The sequence below is a fragment of the Sminthopsis crassicaudata genome, chromosome 1 (genome assembly GCF_048593235.1).
Source record: "Sminthopsis crassicaudata isolate SCR6 chromosome 1, ASM4859323v1, whole genome shotgun sequence".
NCBI classification, from domain to species: Eukaryota; Metazoa; Chordata; class Mammalia; order Dasyuromorphia; family Dasyuridae; genus Sminthopsis; species Sminthopsis crassicaudata.
In genome coordinates, this window is record NC_133617.1 from 432,956,984 (window position 1) to 432,970,814 (window position 13,831).

Genomic DNA, 13,831 nt, shown 5'->3' on the forward strand with positions numbered 1-13,831 from the left:
TACATATTTATACAATTATCTTGTTGCACAAGAAAAATCAGATCAAGAAGGAAGAAAAAAACTGAGAAAGAAAACACAATGCAAGCAAATAACAACAGAGAGAGTGAGAATGCTATGTTGTAGTCCACATACTGTTCCCACTGGGTGGGTGTAGATGGTTCTCTTCATCACTGCACAAGTGGAACTCAGTATTGAAGAGAGCCACTTCCATCAGAATTGATCGTTGTATAGTCTTCTTGTTGCCATGTATAATGTTCTCCTGGTTCTGCTCATTTCACTTAAAATCATTTCATGTAAGTCTCTCCAGGCCTTTCTGAAATCATGCTGCTGGTCATTTCTTACAGAGCAATAATATTCCATAACCTTCATATACCATAATTTATTCAGCCATTCTCCAATTGATGGCCATCCATGCAATTTCCAGTTTCTAGCTACTACAAAAAGGACTCACACAAACATTCTTGCACATACAGATTCCTTTCCCTTCTTTAAAATCTCTTTGGGATATGAGCCCAGTAATAATATGTGTATGCACAGTTTGATAACTTTTTGAGCATAGTTCCAGATCGCTCTCCAGAATGGTTGGATCCGTTCACAGTTCCATCAACAGGGTATCAGTGTCCCAGTTTTCCCACATATCCTCCAACATTCATTATTATCTTTTTCTGATATTTTAGCCAATTTGAGAGGTATATAGTGGTATCTCAGTTGTCTTAATTTGCATTTCTCTAATTAATAGTGATTTGGAGCATCTTTTCATGTGACTACAAATAGTTTCAATCATTGTCAATATCTTTTAAAAAAATTACACATTTATTTCTGCATCTTGAATCCGTCACCACATGTTAGGTTCTTACTAAGTGCTAATGAGATAATGAGATATTAGATTCTTACTAAGTGCTAAGTCAGTACTTAACAATTCTCTAGTTCCGGCCTTTACTGGGAGTTTTACTTGTGAACTCCTGGAGAGGAGCAAGTTCATTGGTTGAAGTAATTTTTCCCAAAAGCCCTTGCGTTATCCCACGCCCATCCTCTGGGAGGATAAAAGAGGGCAGCACTCCAGAGAGAGAGAGTCTTGTTTGGGCCAGTCTTAAGGCGGCTCTCTGGAAGAAGAAGTCTCTCCTCTAGACCAGAGAGTGATCGGCAGTTTCTGGAGACCACAGCACATTACATATTGGCGTCCAATGTGGGGCAAGGACTTTTTCTTATGCTGACAAGGACTTATTCTGAGCCCTTCAGAAGAGCTAGCCTGGACCATCGCAACCACACCATCAGGAGTTAGGTAGCAGAATTCATTAGCTCTTAGGTATCACTCAAGTCTTTCAAAGATTTTGTCTTTTTAGTGTTGTTGTAACTGAATAATTTTTTCTCTTTATTGTGGTCATCTCTGCATCAGTTCCTATTAATTTTCCCAGGTCTTTTTTGAACTTATATACCTCTCATCATTTTATATTCCATTGCATTAATATACTACTATATGTTCAACTCTTCCCCAGTTGATGGTTACTCTTTAGTTTCCAGTTCTTTGCTACTACAGAAAGAGTCCTTATAAATAGTTAAATACATATAGGTCCTTTTTTCCTTTCTTTGATCTTTTTGGAGTCGATATGTTACAGGTATTACTGAACCAAAAGATATTCACAGGTAGGGGATTTTTGGAACATGGTATCACGTTTCCAAAATATGAACCAGTTCATAACTTCATGAAGAATGCATTTGAGTGCCCATTTTCTCATAACCACTGTCTATTTTTTAATTTTCCTTTTTTTTCATCATCTTTGCCTATTGCCACTTTTCTGATTGTTAATGACTTAGAGCAATTTTTATAGTGCTATTCATAACTTGAGTATTTTCCTTTGAAAACTGCCAGTTCATGGCTTTTGAGCATTTATCAAATGAGGAATGGCTATCAGAGACACTTGTCCCAAAGATTTTTCCCATAGTAACTATTCCCTCTCTTATATATTATTCTTTTATTTTAACATACTATATATATCTATCACCATATAATATATTATTCTAATCTATTAACTATATTGATTTTGTTTATGTAAAAAATTTTAATTTTGTATAATTATAGTTGTCTTTTATTTTCTATGATCCCTCTCTATCGATGTTTTGCCATGAACTCTTTCAACTGTCCATTTGAATTCTCACTTTCTTATTTTTGCCTTATGCTTGGAAAATGTTCCTTTCTCCATTCTCTCTCTTGGAGTCCTTATCTTAATTCAAAGAATATTTTAAAAGTACTTAGCACAGTGCCTGGCATATTATAAGTTCTTAAAGGTTTTTTCTAACTTTTATGCTTAATCTCCGATGTGCTACCTTTGATGATCCTCTATTTAAATCTGTTCTTCTTCATCAAATACTTTGTATATACTTGTAGAAAATTGCATCTGTAAGTTCTAAGATCAGGAACAAAAATTTTGTCTTTCTTTGTATCCTTAGCTCTTACTTAACAGCGGTGTTTTGTACTTAAGAGATACCTAACATGCTTGTTGAATTGAGTTAGATTGAATTTTTGTACTTTCTGCATTTTTGGTAGAAAGGGAACAATCTAGTTCACTGGTAGAAGTAACACTACCGAGGCAGGGCTGTTCCAAGAAGTACCTCTATTTGCATTGCCAACCTGAATTGATTAGTAAAATACAGTAATATTTCTAGAATATTTATATTCATGTAACTAAAAAATACCTTTCAATATGAAGATTAGGATAAGTGCTCTCCAATAGAAAAAGTGTTTCCATTTTGGCGACACTGGCCTTTTTTTAAAGGTCTTGAGAGGATCATATCCAAATAAATAATAAATTAATTTTTTTGATATTCAGTTATATTTTGTTTACATTTTGATCATTTTTAAATTTTAGATTACTGGATACTAAACTGATGGCAAGCACACAGCCTTTTAAGGTAATTTCCAAATCTGCTAGTTTGCAATTTTTTGCCCATGATTTTCCTCTTTTAAAAAAACAAATAAACCTATTGCTTTTGTAGTAACTGAGATGTTTTTGTAAGTATTTGGCATTTTTCAAGTGCCAGTCATATAATTGAAATGATTAAGTATTGTGTCAAAGGCATAATTTTGCCAAACCATTACCTACTATACCATTGTAGAAATATAGACTCATCCAAAAAAGGCCTATTCTGATGATTGCTATAGTGACATACTAAATATAAAACCTGCCTGCTGAGCATATTTAATAAACTTTGACAACTATGAGTGTCAGTAAAGGACATAAGGTGGCAGTATTCAACATATTTAGTAGTTAACTGTCATCAGATATAGTTATCCAATACAGTACATAATTATTGCTTGTTCTTTGCAGGATATTATTAATAATACATCCCTTGCAGAACTGGAAAAGCGTTTAAAAGAAGCACCATTTAACCCTCCTAAAGTTGGTAAGAGTTTAAAGCAAAAAAAAAAAAAAATGAAGCCTTTTGATTATGAATTAATAAACATAATTGCTGTATTCTTTAAGGTATGAAAGTGTTTTGGAATTTATTAAGTAATAAGTTTCTGATTAACAGTGTGATAACACTTTAAATGTGTTCTTAGTTGGATAGGTTGTTCATTTAGGAGCAAAATAATTCAAATGTATATATTATCACTTGATACTAGCAGGCATTTTCCCAAAAAAGTAAAGGGATTATTTTCCTCTCTCCAGATTATATACTTTTAATATAATAATTTTTTCCCTCTTAGCAAGTTTGAGAACTACGCCTTTAGATTGGGTAGAATGGAAATCTCCATACCTTCTCTCTTTTAAGTTGGAATGGGAGTGGGAACAGAGCAAATAATCAGGATAACAATTGAGAAAATTGAACATATGGAAGAATACTTCCAGTTAGAAAACATTAGGTGTGACCACATCTGATCTATATCCTGTGCTCAGTTACCTTATATCTTTTTCAAACTGTATACATAATTTGTTAACATTGGCCTAATTGTGCCTTTGTTGAATGCTCCAGAGATATTCATTTACTTTGAAATTTTCTAGTCCCCAGTTATAGACTAATACTTTGTAACTTTCAAAGTGCAGAATCTTCAAGCATTCCATATTGTAGTTATATGTTTCTCTTTCTGGATAATTCGCCCAAGTGAAAGGGGATAAAAGAAATTTAGATCATTCCTAGTGACTTTGGAAAATATGTATGTATGTGTAAGTGAAAAGAGTTGGTGGGAGAATTAAGGAAGTAAGCTATGTATATAGGGAACATTTTTGAAAAGACAAAGGATTTAGGCTTAAAATATTCTTATTTAATATCTTTTAATGGTTTGGAAATTCTTTGTGATAGACATTAATGTAAAAATATATTTTTTTCTTCTTTAAAAATTAACTTATATTCATGATTTTATTTTCAGTATTATAGCTTTCATCTTAAATGATTAAGGGAATTATTGTATTGATTTGTAAGACTGTAATAAGTATTTTTGTATGTTGTTTTATGCGTGTATACTGGAACTTTACTTTGCCTCTTTTCACTGTGGAGTAAAATTCATTATAAGGCAAGAGTGACTCAGGTAGATTTCATTCAGAGAGGCTTAATTATTTTTCTCCCTTCCCCACATCTCTCAATCCCAAGATAACTCTTCTCACTAAGAAAGTTCCATAGTGTAGACCCTGAGGACAAATATTATACTGAGGATTTGATATATTTTGGGTTTAATTGTGCTTTCACATTTTGTTGCTTAAATTTGGAGATATAGTACAGAAATTTCCAAGAAAATGTTCTGAAGTTGAGCCATTAGTCTTTCACTTTTCAGCAAGTTCAGTCCTGTTAGATTGGGTTCTACTTGTTAATGTAATCTCTAAGGTAAGAAATCCTTCCATAGATTTGAAATGCTTTTAGAAATAGAATTTTTGGCATTAGAGTATTTATTGGTTGCTATTATTAGAAATTTGGCACCTGATTTGGAGAGGGCAAGTTTTGCAGTTTCTAAGATATTGATCATTAAAATTAGGTGAAGGTGTATTGAAATATTTGAAAATTAGGTACTTTTTTGTAAAATCTTTAGTGTTTGATGAAGATAATATTATTGTGTAGATAAGGCATTTGACATTGCTATAGATAACAGCTCTCATTGGGAATCATATTAAACCATATCAAAGTAAGTCTTGGGCTGTAGAAGAAATAGGAAATATTTAAATTAGTGAAATAATTTTATAACCACATAGGATATTTCTATAGAGATCATTAATATAATAAAGTTAACTTACAGAGGTATCATGATATTTCATGACATCCTTGGGAAACCTTTTTTTTTTTTCTTTCCTTTTAGAAAGTGCAGAAGGGTTTCCAAGTTATGATACTGCATCTGAACAGCTCCACGAGGCAGGCTATGATGCGTACATTACAGGACTGTGTTTCATCTCCATGGCTAACTTCTTAGGTACTATCTACATGTAAATATTAAAAATTCATATAATTGGGAAGGGAAAAAAATTTATCTTGTCTACCTTTTCTTGTGACCCTCTCATTTGAAGGTAAGTGCATTTATGGGGTGCAAGTCAGAATAGAAAGGAAAGCTCTATGGGAAAAATTCTGAGCAGGGAATGGGATAATTTTCCCTTTCTGAGCACTTCAGGCAGTATGGAACTTGATTATTATTATTATTTTTTTAGTTATAGCTTTTTATTTACAAGATATATGCATGGGTAATTTTTCAGTACTGACAATTGCAAAATCTTTTTTTCCAACTTTTCCCCTCCTTCCCCCGATGGCAGGTTGACCAGTACATGTTAAATAAAAGTATAAGTTAAATACAATATATGTATACATGTCCATACAGTTATTTTGCTGAACAAAAAGAATCGGACTTTGAAACAGTGTACAATTAGCCTGTGAAGGAAATCAGAAATGCAGGCGGACAAAAATAGAGGGATTGGGAATTCTGTGTTCATAGTCATCTTCCAGAATTCTTTTGCTGAGTGTAGCTGGTTCAGTTCATTACTGCTCTATTGGAACTGATTTGGTTTATCTCATTGTTGAAGAGGACCATGTCCATCAGCATTGATCATCATATATAGTATTGTTGCTGAAGTATATAATGATCTCCTGGTCCTGCTCATTTCACTCAGCATCAGAAACTTGATTCTTATGATAACTTTCATCCCTAATCAAGTTTGTTTATTGATATATATATATATATATATATATATATATATTTTTTTTTTTTTTTACCTGAATTTTCAGACCTCATGTACGTAATCACTTATAGTGTCCTGCCTCTTTTTTTCCCCATTAGGTTCTTTTCTCAGTCCTCCAAAAATTCATGTGTCTGCTAGATCAAAACTCATTGAACCTTTTTTTAACAAGTAAGTAATCCATGGGTTCTAGTGCAGAAATTATCTAACATAAATAAGAGTGTGGTTAAGAAGTATGTAAAATGAGTGATCTCCTGATCAGGAAAATTTTTAAGGTGAATTTGTTTTGGGGGTAAAGTATATTCTTATCTTTTCAACCAATTTTTTTTAATGATTAAGATAATCTTTAGGGGTCATTTTAAACTTTGCTAGTATTTATTAAATAATTTGATAAAATAAAAGAATTCTGAAATACAATGGGAAAACTTTTTATAATTAACTCGATTATTTTCAGTTGAAGTATTTCTCTTTCATAGTTCTACTTAATCCCCAAGTGCATTAGATGAAAAATTAACTAATATTAATATGTCACTTGAATAAAGCATGTTTATTTATAGAGGATGTTTTGTAATTAAGTTAGATTTAAGAGAATATATGGGAAAAAATTCTGTGAATTCTCTTCTATAATTTAAAAAATACAATCAGAGTAAAATCCCACTAATTTGTCTTAATTGGAAGTAAGTCATTGAGTTCTGAAGAAGGTTGGGTTTCTGGAACTTTTTCAAAGAATGTGATTTTATTACTGTTCAGTACAATATGCTAGCCCATTTTATTAGGATTTATCAGCTAGGAAGAATAAATAAAAATATATTATCTTTCTGACCTTGACATCCTTCTCCCCCTCCCCCCAGGCAATTGGGGTTAAGTGATTTGTCCAGGGTCACACAGCTAGGATGTGTTAAGTATCTGAGGTCAGATTTGAACTCAGGTTCTCTTGACTTCAGGGCTGGTGATCTATCCATTACATCAACTAGCTGCCCTTCTTCATTTTCAATAGATTCTGGGTAGCATGTTACATATAGATAGATAAGAATAATTATAATTACAACCTTCACATAAATACTTTATTCTACAAAGGCTAAACATTACTATTGTTTATGCTTTTATTCTGTAAACTCCCCTTTTCACAGATAATGAAGAGTAGATAGAATCATCATAAATTCTGAATTTGTGTAGTAAAGGGAGGAAAAATAGATATCCTAGATATCCCAGAAGTTAGGGACTGTTTTCTGTTATTTTCTGTTGTATATACTATAGTGATTGCAATCAATTATGCTTTTTAAAATGTAGTTTAATTAACAGGTAGGACAACACTTAACCATATTTTATTAAAAGAAGCATTAAGTAAATTCTTAAACTTTAATACTAGGCATTTTATAATTTGGTATTAACTTTTATTTTACAACCATTCTCAGAAGAAAAATAGCTTTTATTAGTATTAAAAACATTGTTATCTCTTTCTGTTGCAGTAAATCCCTATGAATGTGGTTAATATATAATTGTTTTTTACCCATTAAATTTATTTCTTTGTAACCATGTATACAGATTCTTAAAAGAGAAAGCTTATAACTCTGAGTCATATTTCTTAAAGATTTGTAATACATTTAGTTTAAATTTAATTTAAGTTTAAGTCATAGCAATAGTAAAATATGCACACAGGTTTATTATAATAAAGAACAATTAACTCAATAAGAATTTTGCTAAATATAAATGGGTACAAAAAGTGATTGTTTGAGCAGATTGGAGTGGGGAAATTATATCTCAACCCTCTATATGAAGCCTTGTTTAACAAATTTAATTTCTCATCCCCCTCTCTCCCGTATATTTTCTCTGAGACATTTGAAAGTCAACCAATACTTGAATGAAAAGTAGTGAACTACTTTAGTCATAGTGTATTTGCATAAGCTGTCCAAATACAGTTATTTTTAACTTATTAAGAAAAGGTGAAATACAGATGATTTGGGGTACATTTTGTTTTATGTTATTATTGACCTCATTCTAATTGATGTAATATTTCCTCTCAAATACAGCTACAATTTCTGTCTTTAAAATATTGATGTTACCATTTGTTAAACTGTCTCTGAAGAAAAATATTCAGCAATCATTGCAACTTTTTCATGTAAATCTGTGAATTTTGTTATTTTATGGATGTATAAATTTTTATTGATATGAATAAATTCTTAGATATAAAAATATATCTCCCCCCCCCAGGCAATTGGGGTTAAGTGACTTGCCCAGGGTCACACAGCTAGGAAGTGTTAAATATCTAAGATCACATTTGAACTGAAGTCCTCCTGAAGACAAGACTGGTGCCCCAGGCATATATTCTTTTTTTTTTCTTAATTATTATAGCTTTTTATTTACAAGATATATGCATGGACAATTTTACAGCACTGACAATTGCCAAGCCTTTTGTTCCAATTTTTCCCCTCCTTCCTTTACCCCCTTCCCCCAGATGGCAGGTTGACCAATACATGTTAAAAATGTTAAAATATAAGTTAAATACAATATATGTATATCCAGTTATTTTGCTGTACAAAAAGAATCAGACTTTGAAATAATGTACAGTTAGCCTGTGGAGGAAATAAAAAATGTAGGCAGACAAAAATAAAGGGATTGGGAATTCTATGTAGTGCTTCATAGTCATCTCCCAGAGTTCTTTCGCTGGTTCAGTTCATTACTGATCTATTGGAATGGATTTGGTTCATCTCATTGTTGAAGAGGGCCACGTCCATCAGAATTGATCATCATACAGTATTGTTGTTGAAGTATACAATGATTTCCTGGTCCTGCTCATTTCACGCGGCATCAGTTCATGTAAATCTCTCCAGGACTTTCTGAAATCATCCTGCTGGTCATTTCTTATAGAAAATAATATTCCATAATATTCATATACCACAATTTATTCAGTCATTCTCCAATTGATGGGCATCCACTCAGTTTCTAGTTTCGGGCCACTACAAAGAGGGCTGCCAGGCATATATTCTTTTATATATTCATATATATTCAATTGTTAGCATTATGTACTTTAACATATATTCTTTTTTTTTTTCTTTCTTTCTTTCTTTCTTTCTTTATTTTTTTATTCATTTTTCCAAATTATCCCCTCCCTCCCTCCACTCCCTCCCCCTGATGGCAGGCAATCCCATACATTTTACATGTGTTACAATATAACCTAGATACAATATATGTGTGTAAATACCTTTTTCGTGTTGCACATTAATTATTAGCTTCCGAAGGTATAAGTAACCTGGGTAGATAGACAGTAGTGCTAACAATTTACATTCGCTTCCCAGTAACATATATTCTTTATACCATTTGAGTATGTAGCAGACAGCACAGGTGTGCAAATACTAATACATTTTTGTTCTTGAGGCCAGACTCTTGTATTTTAAAATTAAATAAATGGTTCCTCTCACTGTTACTTATTCTTATCTCCACCCAAAACAAAACAACAACTTCAAACCTATCATATTTTCCATTATTCCAATTTAGCATTCTCACTCATTTTTATTAGTGATTTTTTTTTTTTTTAATAAAGTCTTGTAGAGTCAAGTCTTCTGAAAATTTTAGTAGCTGGGTTAGGCAGTGTGTGAAAACTGAATATGGATTGGAAGGGTTTTTACCCCTCACATTTCTAGAAAGATATGTAAGGCTTTATTGACTTGCACCATTTTGCTTTTTTATCCCAAGCATCTTCCAAATGAAATCTTTGTTTTATTTGACTTTTTTGAGGACAGGGTAAAAGTACTGGGAGAGTGCTATATTTCAGTTATTGAAGTGAGGTTCAATGGTAGGATTATTTTTAATGTTATTTTTAATAACATTTCCTCTTGTTTATGTTGGAGGCTTTGTAGTATGGAAAAGATTTACTCTCTTTTATAGCCTGGGTTATTTTTCATCAATATGCAGAAAAAATAGATTTAAAGCACATCCTTTGGAAAAATCCTTTTAGTTTGGAATAGACTAAAAATATTCTTTTTATATATATATATATATATCTCATGCCTTAGAAAGTAGAAAATCACATTCCTACCTCATTTTTCAGAGGAATAGCCTTTTTTTTTTTTTAAGTGGGGATTTTTTGGGGATACTTTCTCTTGCTTATTGAATTATAGACAGCCTTTTATCAGCTTATTTTTGAGAAGATCATATTTTCATGTTTCTTTGCTTCTCTAGTCTTTTAAAAACAGTGGATGTCAAGAGTGTTGGATATGGAGTCAGGAGATCGGAGCTTGGGTCCCAACTTTCCTACTAACTACACATAGTTAGGAAGACTTTGGAATAAGCTACATCATCATTTTGGTCTTTGGTTTCCTACATTTTGAAATGAGGGATTAAGATGCTCTCCAAGGTTTTGTCTAGTTTTAATAAGCCAGAAGTCTATGAATGAGAATTCTAGCGTCTAAGCTGGCTTTTTGTATGGGTAATTTAAAAAAGAAAAAAAAAAAGATGCTTATTTGCCTCATGTAGTTTTTGTGTTGTGTTATTGTTGCTATGAGTTGTGCTCCAGAGATGAGATTGCTTTATTTCCTTTTCGGTTTTTTTTTTTTTTTTTTTTTTTGTCCTGAGGCAATTGGGGTTAAGTGATTTTCCCAGAGTCACACAGCTAAGAAGTATTAAGTGTCTAAGTCCAGATTTGAACTCAGGTCCTCCTGATATCAGGGCTGGTGCTCTATCCACTGCGCCACCTAGCTGTCCCCCCCATTTCATGTTTTTAGGTTTTTGGTCCAGTAGAGAAGCAGAGGGCTAAGAAGCCACAGTTAAGATTGTTAGAGCTTAAAGAAGATGCTAGGAAACAAGGGGCAATGGATTAAATTAAATATGGTATAATAAGAAAAAGATTAATGAAACTGAAGAAAGCTTATGCTGGGAGAAATTTGATTTACATGACACATTATAGGGTGACTTGTGATGGATCATAACTTTGCAATAATAATAATAATATATACAATTGACTTGGTTGTGAACATTAAAGTGGAGGTAAAATTACAGTGCATTTATAATACAGAGGAACATTTTCTTGCCATTCAATTTCTGCATATGAAATATCAGGCAATATCTTACTATTTAAATTGATATATATATATGTATATATATAAATAATGGAGGAATCTAAGATTGCTATGATCAGAAGCACATATTTCTTTTTCTTTTTCGGGGGGGTGGGTAGAAGAATTGATTTGAGTATTCAAAAGATCTTGCATATAAGTTTTTTGTTTTGTTTTAAGTCAAACATGCAATTTTCTAAACATTTTTCCTATTCATTATTCTGTGCAAGAAAAATCAGCTTAAAAGGAAGTACATTTTTCAAAATGTTATTTTTAAAATGAATGCAACTTAAGAAGTTTTGGTGAATTTTTAAATTTCACATATTAGTGTTGAACTTAGGGGTAACATTTTTAGTGCCTGAATCCTATTCTCTGAATATTCTCTGAATCCCTCTGAAACTGAAGGATTTTTTTTTCCATCTTTGCCCTCACATTATTAACACCAATAAAAACTTGTAGAACTTTTGTTCTATGTGTGTATGTGCTAGAGAGAATTAGAAGGCTACTAAGCTAGCTTGTAACACAGTTCTGGAGTTGGACTGAGAATTTGGTTTCAATTCTGGCTCTGTTATTTAACAGCTTTAGGACCCTTGAGAATATTGAGGAGCCATAATGAATATACATTTTCAAGTGGAAAATTGTGCTTGATAACATTTAACTGTAAGTCTCTCTGTGATTTCCTGAAAAATCTCCTTGAAAGCTTATTAGTATTTACATAATCATCCTAATGAAGATCAGACTTCGACTCAAAATAAGTTAACATTAGAAAAATTAGCTTATAAAAACGTTCTGAAAAATTACATTATGATGCTTTCCATGGATAAAGACTAGATCAGAGGAATTTTTTGGAGATTACAATCGTATTATGATTATTTTGTAATCAAAACACTGTCCCTTGTAAAAAGGTCATTTCCTTATTCCTGAGCAATTATTAACTCTTTTGGATCTTGCTACTATAAGTACAACTTATTATCTAGTGAAGAAATTGAGAATTCATTATTTGGCATCTTTTTCATAGACTTTATTGATGGGAAAGTATGACAGCATGTATGGTGAGGAAAGAAATGACAGCCATCATCAATGCTGCACAAAAGTGATGACATAATTTGTTCAAAGCCATATTGTTTTGGTGGCCTACCCCTGGTTTTTAGGGAAACCAAGTATCTACACCTCCTCCTCCCTCCCCCATTCCTTTTATAATGTGGATAAAAGCAGAACCAAGATCTGGAAGAATTCTTTCTCACTTAACCCTTTTATCCCCTTATCTTCTCCACAGTAAAGAAGTAGAGTGAGAAAAAGAAATTAAAGGGGAGAGCCACCAATTCTGACTATCAATTTTTAATCTCACTATCATGACAATACCTTTCCCAGTCAGAAATCTGCATATGCTGTAAAGGTTAGCATGGCACGTACATTTTTTTAAAGAGAATCACACATAAAACACTTTAAAATAAATTGGTTTTAGTGTTATAGCCTTTGTTTCCATACCTTCATAATTTTAATTGTAAATGTAGATTTTTTTTTTAAGTAATGCCTGAGACTATTAAAATGCTTTGGAATATCCTGCCTATCTATAAATTTCCAAATGTATATTTAAGCAAATTGCATTGCATGAATAACCAAATGAAACTACTTTGCTGGATTGTACTTTGTGATATAGGATTTTCTGAGGTAGAATCTAGGAATGCTTACCACCAAGAAAATATGTTTATTTGCCTATCTTTGTTACTTTCTACTTCAGTTTAACTCTCCATTTCCCCATATAAGCTATACTTTGTATATATTAGATACTCTTTAAATTTGGTTTAGTATTTAACACTAGCCATTGACAACAGAATGAAAAAAAAAATCTCCTGTGGTTGACTTTTAGTATATTTTAGCTCTCTATTTGCTTCCCTTCATCCCTGTATCCTGAGGTACACAGCTATTGCTTTGACTAACATTGCCCAAACTAATTTGGTCATGGAACACTGTGGTAAGTATTAACAAAATTTACAAACTATCCAGGAGATTTTAGAACAAAATAGAGAAAATAGAGGATTTTTTTTTCATATCTAAAACTATCATATGCAATAACTATTATTGATACACAATTTCCAAGTTTAATATTTTAGTGAAAAGAATATCACTATGGTTGTTTTCTCGTGAAATACTTTTTTTGTTTATATCATATAAAACACAGTTAGGGAAATGCTTATTTAGGTTAGTCCACTATAGTATTTTTTTTTTTTCACTATAGTATTTTTAAAAACATTCTTACTAGAGCTCAGCTCAAGTACCAAGGTTTTCTTTGTCCTAGCTGCAAAAGCTTCTCTTGTGCAGTTTACTATGGTTCACAAACACACACACACAATATATATTTATATATGTATATATTACATATATACATATCACATATTTTACAAATATATACCCTCAAGGAGAATACTCCTTAAGTATAGGAGGTTTTTTTTTTCATTTTTGTCTTTGTAGCCCCAGTGCTTGTTTTAGAAAATGATACATAGTAGTAGTAGTAAATACTAGTATCCACAAATATATAATTAATAAATTCTTATTGATTGATTGAAAGAGAAGAGGTTTTGAGCTACAGTTTGTCAACTGTTCATATTAGCTAACTTGTTTTGTCTCAGG

The 13,831-nt window shown here is 32.0% G+C and overlaps 1 protein-coding gene across 3 annotated transcripts in view; it reads left to right on the forward strand.

Moving 5' to 3' along the window:
- PARN (poly(A)-specific ribonuclease) overlaps positions 1-13,831 on the forward strand; it is a 172,747-nt gene that overhangs the window by 36,638 nt on the left and 122,278 nt on the right. For all 3 annotated transcript variants that reach the window (XM_074280572.1, XM_074280570.1, XM_074280571.1), the window contains exons 15-18: positions 2,868-2,910; positions 3,327-3,402; positions 5,285-5,395; positions 6,251-6,320. In XM_074280572.1, the coding sequence (XP_074136673.1) occupies positions 2,868-2,910; positions 3,327-3,402; positions 5,285-5,395; positions 6,251-6,320 (300 nt within the window). The remainder of the gene's footprint in view (positions 1-2,867; positions 2,911-3,326; positions 3,403-5,284; positions 5,396-6,250; positions 6,321-13,831) is intronic.